Genomic DNA, 18,951 nt, shown 5'->3' on the forward strand with positions numbered 1-18,951 from the left:
TACATCATACCAAAACCTGTGGGATACTGCAAAAGCAGTATTAAGGGGGAAATTTATTGCATTAAATGCTCATCTCAGAAGAATGGAAAGATGGCAAGTGAACAACCTAACACTTCACCTTAAAGAACTAGAAAAACAAGAACAATCCAAACCTAAAGTTAGCAGACGGAAAGAAATCATTAAGATCAGAGCAGAACTGAATGAAATTGAAACCCAAAAAACAATTCAAAAGATCAATGAATCAAAAAGTTGGTTTCTTGAAAAGATAAATAAAATTGACAAACCATTAGCATGGCTAACTAAAAAAAGAAGAGAGAAGACTCAAATAACAAAAATTAGAAATGAAAAAGGCGATATTACAACTGATTCATCTGAAATACAAGGAATCATTCGAGACTACTATAAACAACTATACGCCAACAAATTTGAAAATCTGGAGGAAATGGATAAATTTCTGGATACACACAAGCTCCCAAAACTGAACCATGAAGACGTAGAAAATTTTAACAGACCAATAACCATAAAGGAGATTGAAGATGTTATCAGAAGGCTCCCAACAAAGAAAAGCCCAGGACCAGATGGATTCACAGCAGAATTTTACCAAACATTCAAAGAGGAATTGACACTGATTCTTTACAAACTATTCCAAAAGATTGAAACAGAGGCAATTCTCCCAAACTCATTCTATGAAGCAAACATCATCCTGATACCAAAACCAGGTAAAGATATAACAAAAAAAGAAAACTACAGGCCGATATCCTTGATGAATATAGATGCAAAAATCCTCACTAAAATACTAGCAAACAGAATACAGCAACACATACATAGAATTATTCACCACGATCAAATGGGATTCATCCCAGGGATGTAAGGTTGGTTCAACATACGCAAATCAATAAATGTGATACACCATATTAATAAAGTCAAACACAAGGACCATATGATCATCTCTATAGATGCTGAAAAAGCATTTGATAAAGTTCAGCACTCATTCATGACAAAGACCCTCTATAAGTTAGGTATAGAGGGAAAGTATCTCAACATAATTAAAGCCATATATGACAAACCCACTGCCAATATCATCCTGAATGGGGAAAAGCTGAAAGCTTTACCTTTAAGAACAGGAACTAGACAAGGATGCCCACTCTCACCACTCCTATTCAACATAGTGTTGGAAGTACTAGCCAGAGCAATCAGAGAAGAGAAGGAAATAAAGGGCATCCAGATTGGAAAAGATGAAGTCAAACTGTCCCTGTTTGCAGATGACATGATCCTATATATCGGACAGCCTAAAACCTCTACAAAAAAACTGTTGGAATTGATAAATGATTTCAGCACAGTAGCAGGATACAAAATCAACACACAAAAATCAGTAGCATTTCTTTTCTCCAATAGTGAACATGCAGAAGGAGAAATCAAGAAAGCCTGCCCATTTACAATAGCCACCAAAAAAATAAAATACTTAGGAATTGAGTTAACCAAGGAGGTGAAAAATCTCTATAATGAGAACTACAGACCACTGCTGAGAGAAATTAGAGAGGATACAAGAAGATGGAAAGATATTCCATGCTCTTGGATTGGAAGAATCAACATAGTGAAAATGTCCATACTACCCAAAGTGATATACAAATTCAATGCAATCCCCATCAAAATTCCAAAGACATTTTTCTCAGAAATGGAAAAAACTATTGAGACATTTATATGGAACAATAAAAGACCACGAATAGCCAAAGCAATGCTCAGCAAAAAAAATAAAGCTGGAGGCATAACACTACCTGACTTTAAGCTATACTACAAAGCTATAATAACCAAAACAGTATGGTACTGGCATAAAAACAGACACACTGACCAATGGAATAGAATAGAGAATCCAGAAATCAACCCACACACTTACTGCCATCTGATCTTTGACAAAGGCACCAAGCCTATTCAGTGGCGAAGGGACTGCCTCTTCAGCAAGTGGTGCTGGGATAACTGGATATCGGTATGCAGGAGAATGAAACTAGATCCATACCTCTCACCGTATACTAAAATCAACTCAAAATGGATTAAGGATTTAAATATACACCCTGAGACAATAAAACTTCTTAAAGAAAACATAGGAGAAACACTTCAGGAAATAGGACTGGGCACAGACTTCATGAATACGACCCCAAAAGCACGGGCAACCAAAGGAAAAATAAACAAATGGGATTATATCAAACTAAAAAGCTTCTGCACAGCAAAAGAAACAATTAAAAGAGTTAAAAGACAACCAACAGAGTGGGAGAAAATATTTGCAAAATATACATCTGACAAAGGATTAATATCCAGAATATATAAGGAACTCAAACAACTTTACAAGAAGAAAACAAGCAACCCAATTAAAAAATGGGCAAAAGAGCTAAGTAGGCATTTCTCTAAGGAAGATATCCAAATGGCCAACAGACATATGAAAAAATGCTCAACATCACTCAGCATCAGGGAAATGCAAATCAAAACCACATTGAGATACCATCTAACCCCAGTTAGGATGGCTAAAATCCAAAAGACTCTGAACGATAAATGCTGGCGAGGCTGCGGAGAAAAAGGAACTCTCATACATTGTTGGTGGGACTGCAAAATGGTGCAGCCTCTATGGAAAATGGTATGGAGGTTCCTTAAACAATTGCAAATAGATCTACCATACGACCCAGCCATCCCACTGTTGGGAATATACCCAGAGGAATGGAAATCATCAAGTCGAAGGTATACCTGTTCCCCAATGTTCATCGCAGCACTCTTTACAATAGCCAAGAGTTGGAACCAGCCCAAATGCCCATCATCAGATGAGTGGATACGGAAAATGTGGTACATCTACACAATGGAATACTACTCAGCTATAAAAACGAATGAAATACTGCCATTTGCAACAACATGGATGGACCTTGAGAGAATTATATTAAGTGAAACAAGTCAGGCACAGAAAGAGAAATACCACATGTTCTCACTTATTGGAGGGAGCTAAAAATTAATATATAAATTCACACACACACATACACACACACACACACACAAACCGGGGGGGGGGGAAGAAGATATAACAACCACAATTATTTGAAGTTGATACAACAAGCAAACAGAAAGGACATTGTTGGGGGGGAGGGGGGGAGGGAGAAGGGAGGGAGGTTTTGGTGATGGGAAGCAATAATCAGCTACAATGTATATCGACAAAATAAAATTTAAAAAAAAAAAAAAAAATGTGATACACCATATTAATAAAGTCAAACACAAGGACCATATGATCATCTCTATAGATGCTGAAAAAGCATTTGATAAAGTTCAGCACTCATTCATGACAAAGACCCTCTATAAGTTAGGTATAGAGGGAAAGTATCTCAACATAATTAAAGCCATATATGACAAACCCACTGCCAATATCATCCTTAATGGGGAAAAGCTGAAAGCTTTACCTTTAAGAACAGGAACTAGACAAGGATGCCCACTCTCACCACTCCTATTCAACATAGTGTTGGAAGTACTAGCCAGAGCAATCAGAGAAGAGAAGGAAATAAAGGGCATCTAGATTGGAAAAGATGAAGTCAAACTGTCCCTGTTTGCAGATGACATGATCCTATATATCGAACAGCCTAAAACCTCTACAAAAAAAATTTTGGAATTGATAAATGATTTCAGCACAGTAGCAGGATACAAAATCAACACACAAAAATCAGTAGCCTTTCTTTTCTCCAATAGGGAACATGCAAAACGAGAAATCAAGAAAGCCTGCCCATTTACAATAGCCACCAAAAATATAATACTTAGGAATTGAGTTAACCAAGGAGGTGAAAAGTCTCTATAATGAGAACTACAAACCACTGCTGAGAGAAATTAGAGAGGATACAAGAAGATGGAAAGATATCCCATGCTCTTGGATTGGAAGAATCAACATAGTGAAAATGTCCATACTACCCAAAGTGATATACAAATTCAATGCAATCCCCTGCAAAATTCCAAAGACATTTTTCTCAGAAATGGAAAGAACTATCCAGACATTTATATGGAATAATATAAGACCACGCATAGCCAAAGCAATGCTGAGCAAAAAAAATACAGCTGGAGGCATAACACTACCTGACTTTAAGCTATACTACAAAGCTATAATAACCAAAACAGTATGGTACTGGCATAAAAACAGACACACTGATCAATGGAATAGAATAGAGAATCCAGAAATCAACCCACACACTTACTGCCATCTGATCTTTAACAAAGGCACCAAGCCTATTCACTGGGGAAGGGACTGCCTCTTCAGCGAATGGTGCTGGGATAACTGGATATCCATATGCAGGAGAATGAAACTAGATCCATACCTCTCACCATATACTAAAATCAACTCAAAATGGATTGAGGATTTAAATATACACCCTGAAACAATAAAACTTCTTAAAGAAAACATAGGAGAAACACATCAGGAAATAGGACTGGATACAGACTTCATGAATATGACCCCAAAAGCATGGGCAACCAAAGGAAAAATAAACAAATGGGATTATATCAAACTAAAAAGCTTCTGCACAGCAAAAGAAACAACAGAGTTAAATGACAACCAACAGAGTGGGAGAAAATATTTGCAAAATATACATCTGGCAAAGGATTAATATCCAGAATATATAAGGAACTCAAACAGCTTTACAAGAAGAAAACAAGCAACCCAATTAAGAAATGGGCAAAAGAGCTAAGTAGGCATTTCTCTAAGGAAGATATACAAATGGCCAACAGACATATGAAAAAATGCTCAACATCACTCAGCATCAGGGAAATGCAAATCAAAACCACACTGAGATACCATCTAACCCCAGTTAGGATGGCTAAAATCCAAAAGACTATTAACGATAAATGCTGGCGAGGTTGCAGAGAAAAAGGAACTCTCATACATTGTTGGTGAGACTGCAAATTGGTGCAGCCTCTATGGAAAATGGTATGGAGGTTCCTCAAACAATTGCAGATAGATCTACCATACGACCCAGCTATCCCACTGCTGGGAATACACCCAGAGGAATGGAAATCATCAAGTCGAAGGTATACCTGTTCCCCAATGTTCATCGCAGCACTCTTTACAATAGCCAAGAGTTGGAACCAGCCCAAATGTCCATCATCGGATGAGTGGATACGGAAAATGTGGTACATCTACACAATGGAATACTACTCAGCTATAAAAACGAATGAAATACTGCCATTTGCAACAACATGGATGGACCTTGAGAGAATTATATTAAGTGAAACAAGTCAGGTAGAGAAAGAGAAATACCACATGTTCTCACTTATTGGTGGGAGATAAAAATTAATATATAAATTCACACATACACACACACACAAAAAAAAAAACCGGGGGGGGGGGGAGAAGATATAACAACCACAATTACTCGAAGATGATACGACAAGCAAACAGAAAGGACATTGTTGAGGGGGAGGGGGGAAGGGGGAGGGAGGGAGGTTTTGGTGATGGGCAACAATAATCAGCCACAATGTATATCGACAAAATAAAATTAAAAAATAAATTTAAAGAAAAAAAAAAAGAAAGAAAGAAAAATGGAACTGTCCCTGGGAAGATAGAAGTGAATGCTACGGAAGTGTAAAGGAACCACCCAACTCTCTCGTTTTATGGATGTGCAAACAGAGGCTCAGAGAATTTACATGATTTATTTAAGACTATGTATGTAGATAGCAGCAGCATGAATTGTAACTCAAGTCAGAGCACTTACCACTGGAACATGTGCTCTCTCTTCCTGCTATGTCTATTCACAACATATTGCTAAATATCTTAAAACAGGCCATGGTCTGCATGTATCTACTCTCTCCTCCAACTGCCACCTATGGTTTTGTGTTCTGGGACAGCAGTTTTACCTTGGCTCTGGCCCTCCAAAGGTCTCTCAAATTTCCCCAAGTAGTTTCTCTACCTGGTACTAGATGTTCCGCCCCCTTGCTATCAAAGATTGGTTGATAATGAGGGCTAAAAATAAATGAGATATCAATTCTACAAATGGTTGCATTTTATCTTATTATAGCTAAAGTGAAATCACAAGAGGAAGTTCAAACTTTTGCAAATTCTACTTGATAGTTCTGAGCAGGCAGAGAACGTATGTAAAGATAGCATAGTAAGTTACAGACAGTCAGCTTTGCATCACTTTACATATCCACCAATAATTATTTAAATGCTATAACAGCCCGAATGAAAATTAAATGTCCTTTTGATTCTGAATCACAAATGTCTTTGAGAGACTAACTGCACCAAGTGAGAATCTTTATATACTTTCTCCTGTGTCTTGTCTAATAACTTCTCATTTTATTTATAGTAAGAAATTATGAATAATTTGTTAAACAATTTTTCCTTCAGCTATCCAAATTCATTTTAATTCTTGTTCATGCTTCAATGCAGTGTGAATTTACAGCCTTTGTACACTAATCCTAAATTAAATAACTACCATATTTTATTGAATCTAAGTCACTATCGATTGTGAGATGGATCCCAATTTCAGGAATAGTAAAGTATAAAAAAATATGCTTCTTTGAATTCATAAAATGAAGTATGTAAATGTTACATGAAATGGAACATGTTTAAAATGTATTTGAGTGTCTATTTTCAGTTGCTAAATTTTTAAAAATTAATCTTTTTTTTCACTATGATAGGTGATAAAAAGACATACTTTTGTAATTCAGATGAACATTTCACAGCTTTTGGAGAATCAGAAAGACAAGTACAAGGATATACAATGCCTGCCCCCTGCTGGTCAAACATAGCTGGCAATTGCATTATGGAATGTATATTGATTAAAAATGTAAAGCAAAAGGGGAGGGGCCAAGGAGAGGACATGGATTTTCAGTGTAAAATTACTTTGTGTTACCATATTTTCTTGGAGCAATATTCTCAGAGTGAAGAGAGACTCTTAGTCTCTGTGTCAGGTAAACTAAACCTTTGGTTGGTAGAACGGTTTTTCTCTGTATCAACTAGATGTACTGACAGTGTGAGCAAACACACTCATTTGGGTTAAGAGTCTCAGAGCTTCAAAGCCAGCCTATGTCCAGCTAATAATGATCAGTCGAAACTGGCTTACTTTTCAGAAGCAGTGTTCTTCCAAACCAGAAGCACAAAGCAATAAATCACTACAAATTATAGCTAATACTCACTGAACCCTTCCTACGTGCCCAGCTCATGCTAAATTCTATCCCTGCCTTATTTCATTGAATTCTTCCAACCACCCATTAGACTAAGTAATGTTATTAGCACCCCTTTTTGTAGACTGGGAAGCATTTCTTCTCCTTTGGAATTTCTTTGTGGTCTGGGATTTTAAGACACCATTACATATTTTTTAATTAGTTTAATAAGCCAAATGTTTCTCTGCATCAACCTGTTGCTGACCTAGTGTTTTCTTCCAACCTTTGCCCACATATTCTTTTGTGATCACCTGCCACAGCTTTCCCATAAGTCCTAGAAAAGTGGCAGCAGAACTAGCTTCTCTCTCTCAGCTCATGAGACCAGCTGGTCTGCTCTTCAGCCACTGCTCCAGAGACCTAAGCCTGTTATTATCCAACCATGGTCACCGTAGCTTTTGATACATTACCATAAGTTTCTATGAATGAAGTGACCAGTTACTATAGAAACATAATTATTATTCCCTGTTGAGTCAAGATGCCTGCAGAGCCAGTTATTGTGTGGGAACCCTGAAATCCTCAGTGAAAATCCTGGCCTCTGCTCTCTGCCCAATTCACTGGAGACATCTGACAAACTGTCATCCTTCTCTGTGCTCTAGTTTCCGTTCTGTGTATAAAATATGAGAAACAAATACAGTATATTATATCGCATCAACTATTATGTATCTGAGAAGCCAAACTATTTACTTGGAAATCTTTAACAGGTCTAACAAGGTAGCTGGTGGAAATTAGAAGGAAGTTCAAAAGGATTATGTCTTGGCCAACAGGTAACATTAAAGAGTGAAGGAAGTGACCCCATGCCAGTTCCAGAGAGAGCCTGGCACATTCTGCTTTCACTATCTTGGAAGCCAGCTGCCATCTAAAGGAGTCCAATTGACTGAGGAGGCCAAGTAGTGAGGATGAGAAATTATAAGGGGAGAGAGAGAGAGAAAGAGACTCAACCAGAGTCCAGCCCATACAGCTTCCCCCAACTGAGGTACCAGACATGGGAGTGGTGCCATCTTGGATCCTCCAGCCCCAATCAGTCACCTCAGCTATGACCACATACAGCAGAGATGACCATCCCCACAGAGCCCTCCGCAGATTTCCACCCCAGAGCATCTTTAAGCAATAACATAGCTGTTTGAAACCACTCAGTTTTGGGTGGTCTGTTGTGCAGCAATAGATCATTGATACAAATATAAAATAGTTTGAGGTTGGTGATGGAGGAAGGAAGAGTTCATTTCATGCCAAAGACAGAGCAAACCTAACCAGAGAAAACTCGCCCAATTGTTTGCTTCCTCTTTGCAGACAGTGTAATCCCTATGGATGGCTCTGGGAAGTGGTTCCATCTCTTTGACACCATATACAATTTCAGAGAACTTTCCAAAAAGGACAAAAGAGCCAAGAAGAGAAGCAATGAAATCCACAATTAAATGTCACCATCTTCACCAGAAAGATGCTCAACTAAAAATTCATTGGCGACATTTATATTAGAGTCACTAAAAGTTTACCTGTTCAGTTTGTACAAACAAGTCATGTAAGGTAAAAAGTGAGTATTTCAATCAATCAAATTGTTTTAAAGCTAAAACTAGCTTCCTGAAAGTTTGCAAAAGAATACTCAGGAAAAATTTAGCATAATTTAAGATCATCTGCAACAGTGCACTGATATATTTATTCTTAGTCCCACTGATGTTTGTATCATCAATTAAAGAACATAATGCAGCCCAGCAAATGTTCCTGTGGGTCACTGGGTAAACCCAGCTATCAGACAGTTGGGAAGAAAGAAATGTGTGCCACCAATTCGCATATCTTAAGTCTCAGAGATTTTTTATTCCAGAATTTCTTTTGTATTAATAAATCTCCCATCTATTCTACTCTGTAGAAAATATAAAATAAGATAGCAATACCAAAAACTATGTTGGTTAGTACATTGTCCTTTGTTAAAGAATTAAATGGCTACTCTCTGCATGTCAAAAGACATTTCCTGGGTTTTCATTATCCATGGTTTTTAAACTATCCTTAATTATTTTTCTTCCTTTTTTGGCCTACGAAAAAGTATTGGTCTAAAGGAGAGATCATGTGTCTACTCAAAGTTTGGTCTCTAAATGAGGACTTGTTGTAATTCCAACAGTCCGCTGTTCTATCCAAATGCTAATATAACCAAAAATAACTAAAAATGGAAAGAAAAAATATCCCCCCCAAAAAACAGTAGTTACATTCTAAAGTTTATTTTTTATATATTAATGGAGGTTGAGGTTCTTTAAATACTTCACCCCCCTGCAATTTGCAGTATGTTTTTTTCTCCTACATTGACTTATTTGTATCTAAATCTGTTTCTGAAATAATCACGAATTTGAGTCCACTGCCAGAGTGTGGTCTGCATAAGAGAATTAATTTTAACTCATGGTGCTTTCAAATTAACCAGACCACAGAACTGACCACTTCAGAGTCAAAAGTAAGCTCAGCCTTCTCTCTTCCCTCCAGGTCTGGCAGTGAACTGGAATGACTTTCTCAGCACTCAGCACAGCTCTGGCCAAGATGCACTATTCAAGGTTGTGTGGAAATCTGGGAACCACTCAGCCACCATGTGTCAGCTCCTAAAATAGGCTGAGGCTCTGAGTTATGCTCAAGGACTCCCTAGCCCCACCAACACACAAACACATTTATTAAATTAATTTAATATATTTAAAGCCAAAAGAGTAAATGACACCTCTGGAGTAAAATTCACTGGGGACAAACTCGAGCTTGTCCATTACTAAAATCAAAGAAAGACTTGCCTGCTTGTCTTTTTCTCTCTTTGTGCTGGGAGTGCTAAGCTCTCTTGTAGCTCACTGTCCCCCTTTTTGCACTCCCATTTAATTGCATGCGTAATACCCCTTCCTCCAAATATTCCTGAACCTTGCCCTGGCAAAGTGTGAGATAAATACCCTGAAATTGGGGCTTATTTTTTGGTTCCTCCTCTCTCACTCTGAGAAGGTTCCAGGCCCATCTGGTCCAGCTTTAGACATGCTTGTTGCTTTTTGAGAACAATCAGCATTTTCTTTCCATCACTGCACACAATCTGGAAATCTGAACAGTACGATCCCTGTGGAACTCTGCCAAAGCTTGCTTAGCAGAAAGTTTTGAGCTTCTACTCTCCTCCCACCATCACTTCTCTCCCTTCCTATAGGAAGGAGTAGACACTCTTTTTTTTGTTTGTTTGTCTGTTTGTTTTGAAGAGCTAACTTGCACATACCAAATCACAGGAGAGATACTGAAAGCAACATCTCTGAAGCCCTCCTGACCTGAACATCACCTTATGCCAAGTTTTTCAAATAGAGCATGTCCAGAGTTCACACCCTCAGCACCATTCTTCCTGCACCGCTTGACCAGGACTGCTCTGCAGTCTTTCCCCCAATGAGCACTACCAGATTCAGGGGAAGAAGTCTAAAACCTCGGAAAAAGGTTACCGCGCCAAATATTCTATCGATACTCGATTTGTCTATAATCTCCCCTTTAGTGAATGGACTGAAAGTCTCAAAATTATGTTTTCATGATTCCTTTGACAGCTAGGTGCCAGATAGATTTGCCAATGGGAGGCACTCTCATGAAATTAGAGGCTGGGAAGGAGGCAGAAGCTTCTGTGCTTCTGGAAGAAGCTTCAATGCAAGTTTCCTGGTGCTCCTGATTTCCCTCTTATTAGTAATCATGTCAGTTATAGAAATAGCAGCATCAGGATGACATGTGACCTTTTGGGTAACACTGTCATCCCACATTTTTTTTAAAAAAATTTTTGGTGGCTGGCCAATACGGGGATCCAAACCCTTGACCTTGGTGTTATCAACACTATGCTCTAACTGAGCTCACTGGCCAGCTCTATCATCTCACTTTTGTTCCTTCAGTCCCTGGTTGGTAGTGGTTTCTTGCTGTAACTAATCTCTGGTTTTTCCTCTTTTGCTCCTGCAGCTCTTCTGATACTTTTGTAACCAATTCCCTTTGTTAAATTCCCCTCCGTTTGAAATACCTAGAATGGTTTCTGTTTTCCTGACTACTAACCAATACAAACACCCATTTAAATACCAGTAAAAGAGAAGCCCAGAATAAATCTGAGTCAGTGAGCTGAGTATTTATGTGGACCTATTGCTCTTGTCAAATGGGCACAAGGTATGGTCCAGGCTATGACTCTGATACATCTTCAGTCTGGTCCCTTGGCTATAGCTCATTTACCACATAATTTCAGAATGAAAATAGCTGATGCTGCCAAGGAAGACACTCCTGGGACCAAGGTCTCACTTCAGCCTCCCAGAGGGCAGCATCAGATTTCAGTCTTACTCATGATGTAACTGCCCAAGACACTGAGCAGTCAGGAAGGGGTCCCTGGGGGTTAAGCACACTAGCAAACTGAGCTAAACAGTTCTCTATGGATGGGCAGATCCAAGCATGGCAGGATCCAGGCTCCTCTGGCCAGATGCCAGGCCTCATATGTAGAATGGAGGACTGGACTAGAATCTTCTCTAAGGGGCAGGTCCTGGCAACTTTAACAGTTTATGAATAAATGATTTCATGGGACAGTGGTTCTCAAACACTTGAAGGAGCTTCAAAAAAAATAACAGTGCCCAGAAATTCAGATACAAATGGCAGCCAGTGTTCAAAACCACTGCCCTAAAGCAGTGTGCCTCAATGTTTAAAGGGCATACCAATCCCTTAGGGGTCTTCTTAAAATGCAAATTTTGATTTGCCAGACTCTGCATTTCTAACAAGCTTCTTCCTGGTGCTGATGCTGCTGGTTCATGGGGAATAATTTCACTATAAAGGAACTGAAGTTCTTCTCAAATTTGACCTTCTAAGGCAGGTTGTAAAATCTTATCATGCATCAAAAACCCCTGGAGAGTTTGAAAATGCAGACTGCTCGGGCCCACCCCAGAGTTTCTAATCCTGTAGGTCAGAGGGGGGGGCCTAGGAATTTGCATCACTAACAAGTTCTCAGATGATGCTGGGGGTGGGAGGCAGTGGGACCAAACTTTGAGAAGCTCTGCTCTCAGACAATGGTCCTGGATCTTAGCTGCAGATGAAAACCACCTGGGAAGCTTTTAAAACACCACCGGCCTCCTCCAGCTGCCCCAACCTAGGCTAACTGAATCAGAATCTCTAAGTTAGGTTCAAAAAGATACCCAGGTGACCCTAATAAGTAGCAAGGGTGGAGATCCACTACCCCTAGACCTGTGGTTCTCAAAGGGGGACTGATTTTTCTCCTTTCCCCGACCCCAGGGTTATTTGACAATGTCTGCAGACAGTTTTGGTGGTTACAACAGGAGGACGGGGATGGGGTGGGGAGGGTGTATTACTGGCACCCAGTGGTAAAAGCTAATAATGACGTTAAACATCCTACGGTGCAAAGGACAGGACACTACAACAAAGAATTATCTGGCCCCAAATGTCCACTGGGCCAAGGTTCAGAAAACTTGCCCTAAGAGCATGGTCTAGAGTACCAGGACCCACCCCAGACCTGCTGAGTTAGAATCTGCATTTTGACCAGTGTCCCCGGATGATTCCTATGCACAATAAAGTTTGAGAAACAGTGCCCTAGGTCAGTGGCTCTCCGCTTGAGTGCTTCAGAATCCCGGAGGGCTCATTAAAGTGCAAAGTGCTGGGCTCCACCCCCCAGTTTCTGATTCAGCAGGTGGTGGTGGGGCCAAGAATTTGCATTTCTAAACAGTTCCCAGGGGATGCTACTGCTGCTGGTCCCAGCACCACACTGTGAGAACCATCCACTGCCCAACAAACCCAGAGTAAGAAAAAATATACAAATCTCCTACAGCAAGCGAACTGAGTGCTTGCTGACCACCAGAGTCAACGACAAGGGAACTACATCTGTTGGCTGAAAGGCACACTGATGCTCTCTGCAGGACTGCCCCTGCAAATATCAATAACTCTGCTCAATGCTACAGGACAGACCCCTGAACTAAAGTGGCAGGAGTGTGCCGCACCTCTGCCAGCCTGTAGCTGCCTCGATAGCAAGCCAAGAAAGAGACAAAAGTCATATGGAAGCCATCGGCTTTGAAGTCAGCTCTAAGATAGAGACTGAGGTTAGGTCTAGGGCTGAGCCCGAGGGCCGGGGATGAAGAGAGCCACTGGCAGCAAAGCTGGGTGCTTAACGCTTTACAGGCAGGATATTGACGCTGCCTTTTAAATCCACCATACGAACACCCCTCCTCCTCCCAAAGCATGTGCCTCCCCAGGGCATTTTCTTACCCACACAGGAGGCTGGTCGGCCGCTCCAGGCCTTGTTGTCCATACATGTAACTGTCCTCTCCCCTTTCAATGTGTATCCTGGTGAGCAATAGTACTCACACCGGGAGTTAAAATAGGCACCATCTACACACTTAAACCCTCCATTTGCTGGCATGGCAAGGGTAGGACATCGCTTTTCTGAAAAAGAGAAAATCAAATATTCAGCATATCTTAGTTTTCATCCATACAGTTTTGGAGTCCAGAAATTCTGAGAGCATAGGGTAAATGCTTTATTTAAAAGTTAATTTACATATAACAGATGAAATTACAGAAACAGGTGGTTGTATGTCACATAGAAGGGACACAAAGTTTCTTGTCAGCCTGGCTCGAGTTGGCATCCCAGCTAAACGACCATCTTAGGTTGGGTTCCTGAGAAGCAGGTTCTGAGATAAGAATTTGTATGCAAGTGGTTTAGTACAAAAGTGCTCCCAGGGGAGACCTGTGAAGGGGTGGAAGAAGCAGGACAGGGATGAGGAGGAAGCAAAGCAAGGTGTCATCTCAGGTCAAGTCGGCCTTAGCCTGATCCCATAGGGGAGCTCTGGAGCACTGGTGACAGCTTAGAGCTGTTCTGCCTCCAGGCAAGGAGGCTGGGCTTTCATAATCATTTTCCAGTCAGTCATTGAGCAGCTACAGGCTGCCTATGGGAAATGCTTTCCCTTGTAAGAAAAGAGAGCAGTCTTCTGAAGGACCAAAGTTTCTTCTTCCTCCAAAGAAGATCGAAGATTCAAAGTGCTTGGAAGCTGGGAGATGGACACAGAACTGGTGAAAGGGTAACAGGGAGATCTGGGTGAAGCACCAACAGTGTCCCCTACAGTCACTCGGTTGCATAGTCTGGATCACATGGATGCAGCCCTGAAACAGTTTCCCCAACGATAAGGGTAAAGAAATGATGCCTATACTGATAGTGGTGTTGCAAAAATTGAATGTGTGTGAAATGCTCAATAAGTCGTGGCTGTTTTGAACAAGGGCATCTACAATGTGCTGCGACAACGCTGAACCCCTTGCAGTTTTCCAGATGAGGTATGACCCATCATGAAGCTAACAGTCAGCCCTTAAAATGCCCTTCTCCTCCTCTACACCGGGGCACACTCCCTTTCCCGGAATGAGCATCACTTCTTCAGTGACCCTTTCCTGCCTCCCTAAGCCCCACTCTTTAAGAGAATACTTCTTTAATCTGCTACCATGAGTCCCTGACTTAGAACCATTCTTGTACTTATCTCAGGGCTTCTGCGTCAGAGCCTGGTGTGTCTTATCTGTTTCTAACACCTTTTCAGGATCTAGCACTTACTGAATAAACATAACCTATCTGCTAAACAAATCTCTTCTCTCCCATTTTCCCAAACAGTTGATCACACCCTCTTCTCTGAAAAGAGCCATCTCGCTTCTACCATATCTTAAAAACCCACTGGCTTCTGCTCACAAGGAGAGTCTTTCTCATCAATGTTCAGTGAAAAGTTCTGATCCCAGAGCAAAAGAACTTTGGCCCTGATTGTCCTTGAGGACCCAACACAAGGCTGGGCTACTCACGTTTGCAGATGACCTTGTCAGACCACCGTTTGTTTGACTGGCAGATAAGCTGGGAAGAGCCCTGGAGCTCGTAGCCCTTCCGACAGCGAATGTCGCACCTGGTTCCCAGGGCTGTTTTGTAGTATCCTCCTTGAGGGGCTCTACAGTACACATCCCCGTACTTGACCTTGATGGGAGAGCACCATGGAGTATCTACAGGTAGCAGAAACAAAGGACGGGAGAAGTAGGGAGTGATATCTTCAGAAAATGTGTCCCCTCACTCACGCAGCCCCAGGCTGGCTACCTTCCAAATTTTGGACCTCCAAATAGTACCCCATGTTCTCTTAAGTGTCTCTGGGTAGGGAGTTTGTGATCATGGGACTTGGTGTCAAACATATGTAAATATGAATCCCCTATAACTAGCTGTGTGATCTTGGACAAGTTACCTAACCTCTGTGAGTAAACACTTATGTTATAGGGCTGTTATAAAGAATAAATAAAAAATGCATATCGAGCACCTAGCACAGAGCCTAACACATACTAAATGTTCAATAAATGCTTGTTCTTTTTAGTATTTCCTTTAACTAGATACATAAATCTCTTGAGGGCAGTTGATATCATTGTGAACCCTAACCCCAGCCATCAGCCATCCATACATAGTTGGGGGGTGGGGGGGTGTCAACAATTGGTCAATTTGGATTTCTTCTGAGCCATATGCTTATTCTCTGTAAAAAGTCATAATACTATTGTTAACTAATTTGAACGAAGCTACAATTTCCAGGTTTTTGCAACAGGATATAATTTTGGCTTAAAGTCACAGAACAACTACCTCCGATAGGGAATCAGTCCCCCCTTTTCAGATGCCACCAATTAGGTCTCTTTAGATAACAGAGTGACATTCTCCCCAGATGGCAAAGTTGCAGGGTGTATTGATTTTGGTCTCATGGTTGCCCATAGCACACTAGGATGACACAAATAAATCAGAAGCTCTTCCCTGTGCATAAGGAAGGTGCTCTCTGAGATCCATAAAATATATAAGGGCAAGACTAGCTCTTCGGTGGGGAAGTTCCCATAGTGGCCACTGCACCAATTTCCCACATTCGATGGGGACCAGTAAGGAGCACCCTCAAGCCTGCCAGGCTCTCAATGCCATGAACAAGAACCACTTCCCTGCAGCTGCCGGGCTCATTACTCCACACCAGCACCTGAGCTGCCAGTGAGTGGTGCAAGTCCGCCATCGTGTGGCCTGAAAGGAGGACAGACCCTGCTTCACTTCCCCAGGATGTGCTTTTGACTGCATCTCAGCCATGAAAACCAACAGTTCTGTCCAGGTTTGGAGCTTTTATACTTTTGTGCTCTCACATCCTCTTTAGCTAGTACTTTCATCATATATTTTGCAGACAAATGCAAGTGGGTCCTCAACTCAGGATTCAAGTAATATTCCCTGGACTTTCTGAGTAAACGTGATGTCCCGAGGACCACATCGATATACACTTGCAGGAGCTCACACAAGACCTACAGACCTTCCTTGAACATTTCTTTCCTTTAAGTATTTATACATGCAGTCTGTATGTACTACTTATATTTACAATATATGCATCTATGACCTGCATGTACATATATCACACATTCACATGTTTCAGTGCAACACGTGATTAGATTTGGCTTCCATATTCTGAGTCTTTAAATTCTCCTAGCAGTGCTGGCCACACATCCAAAAACTGTGCTGTTGTCAACATGTGAGAAAAAATCTTGTCTTTGCTTATTTGCAAAAGGAATTTCTTTTGGATTACTTTCCAAGACAAATATCTTCAGGAAGATATTTTCACAGTTTAACAGCTCCGCAGTGACAGTAATTAAAATGTCAGTGAGTGACTTGAATTTAAAGTGCACATAAGCACCATGAATTAAAGTGAATTAACAAAATGTTTAACACAGAGGTTAAGAAAAAGGAAGCTGTTGTGCTGCTTTAGTTAAGACAGGGTTTACTAAGGAGAAATCTAAATTAATTATTCAGGAAAGCTTGTACATCCCCTTGGGCCAATGTGGTAAGCATTCCAGCTAACTGGAGTTCCTGGGGTAGCAGACTAATGAGGAGCCACTAACAAGTTCTGGATGTAAGCCCAAACACCTGTTCAGACCCAAGTGTAACATTTGCTAGCAATGTGACTCTGGGCAAGTCACCTACCTTCTATAATCCTTGGTTCCTTCATCTGTAAACAGGAGACAATACTGACATCTCTCTCCACACCTTTCCCCTTCCCTCAATTAGTGTGAATACATATTTGTATTCCAAGGAAAAGAATCAAAAGCGATGCTTGCCATATACTGATAACATAATAAATGTTGGTTAAATTTCACTCTATTTTCTTTGTTTACTTTAACTCAAAAACAGTTATTGTATATATACTCTGTGCCAGACACCCTGAAGGGGCCTGAGAATCTAGAGCTAAATCATCAGTTAATAATGGTTTGCCTCTAACTTTTGAAACTAAAAAAAACTTTTTAAAAATCACTGTATAAATTTAAGGTGTACAACACGATGTTTTGCTACACATGTACATAATGAAATGATTATTATATGAGGGTACCTTAAAAGTTCATGGAAAAATAGAATTGGAAATTAATACAAATCTTTCTAGGAACTGTTTGAAGACCCCCTCATAGGTAAGCAATTTAACTAACAATGGAAACAATTTTCCTAAGAAGGATTTATTCTTAAACAGGGCAGGCACATATTGTGGCTATTTGGTCTACCTTCCACACTGGCAATGCTGTGAGGTGAGAAGGGACACTGGGCACAATGACCCGCAGACACTAGACAACCCCTACTGTAGACGTAAAGGGTCACCTGTGCATGCATGTGTTTTAGGAAGATTTTTCAACAAGGGGCTCAAAGAAATTTTTTAAACCCTCAATTACTTAGGAAGTTTAACAAATCAGAACATTTCCTTACTCCAAACATCTGATTAACAAATTTGTGCTTTGCTTGATTGGTTAATTCCTGAGGCTATGAAGATAGGAACTATAGTTAGTGATAAGCATTTGCATTCAGAGGTCACCAGCAAATGTGGTATATGGTGGGAAACCATCTGGACATAGGCACCAGGCACCAGTCATTATATTAGAAGATTGTTCACTTGTGTGGAAAAAACCAGGGATGCTGTCCAGCCAAAGGCTGACCAGTACTACCCTGATTCTTCTATAGCTCAGATATATCAGAACAGAGCAGAGCAGTGTCCTCTTGCCAGAATGTGGACAAAGTTTCTGGGCAAAATGCTACAATGGAACTTTGTTAACCAATTTTCTTCAAATTACTCCTCCACTATCAGAGGAACTAGAGTCAGAGAGAAAGCATCTAAATTTACCTTCGTTTTTTGTTTGTTTGTTTGTTTTCCAGGGCACCCTAAGCTTCAAGAAGTGTTTCACTAGTAGAAATATTTGTGGACATACTTACCTGAGCCTGCATAGAAGGTTCTTGATTAGGCTTTTTATACCTGCTGGGGGGTGGATTGCTGGATATGTGTAGAGATGAAGTTCTTTATCATTAAGTTTCATTTGAGAAACACACTTTACTTATCATTTCAGGAGCCATGCTGGGCTCAGAAAGAGAATGATGAAATGAGCTTATGAAAATCAAGTTTTCTCATTCCCCATTCATCTCAGTACATTAGCAGCATCGGGTCCAGATTTGACCTTGGGTGGTTTACTCTGGACGATTCTGGCTGTAATGTACGAATCAGGCAGAACTCATGACTTGATTTTCACTTTCATCAGCTAGCACCTGCCTTTGCAGAAGTGAGGATAGTAAAGAAACATTAGAATAAAATGACCATTGGAATGCTGAAGGACAGCACTTCAGAGATTTCCAAATGCTTTTGGTTTTCTTTCTTTTATTTTTCGGGGTTTTTTTTTTCTTTTTATTTAATGGGAGCATATGTGTAGTCGTATTTATTTTAAAATATCTTTTGCTGGACAGGTAATTAGAACTTAAATGTGTTGTCTGGTCACTTTATTACAGTC

At 40.4% G+C, this 18,951-nt stretch overlaps 1 protein-coding gene across 1 annotated transcript in view; it reads right to left on the reverse strand.

The window, feature by feature from the left end:
• SRPX (sushi repeat containing protein X-linked) overlaps positions 1–18,951 on the reverse strand; it is a 97,845-nt gene that overhangs the window by 27,270 nt on the left and 51,624 nt on the right. The window contains exons 3-4 of the mRNA XM_063084216.1: positions 14,950–15,141; positions 13,384–13,560 (exon numbers count right to left, since the gene is read on the reverse strand). Coding sequence (XP_062940286.1) covers positions 13,384–13,560; positions 14,950–15,141 — 369 coding nt within the window. The remainder of the gene's footprint in view (positions 1–13,383; positions 13,561–14,949; positions 15,142–18,951) is intronic.

Source organism: Cynocephalus volans, chromosome X (assembly GCF_027409185.1).
Source record: "Cynocephalus volans isolate mCynVol1 chromosome X, mCynVol1.pri, whole genome shotgun sequence".
Taxonomy (NCBI): Eukaryota; Metazoa; Chordata; class Mammalia; order Dermoptera; family Cynocephalidae; genus Cynocephalus; species Cynocephalus volans.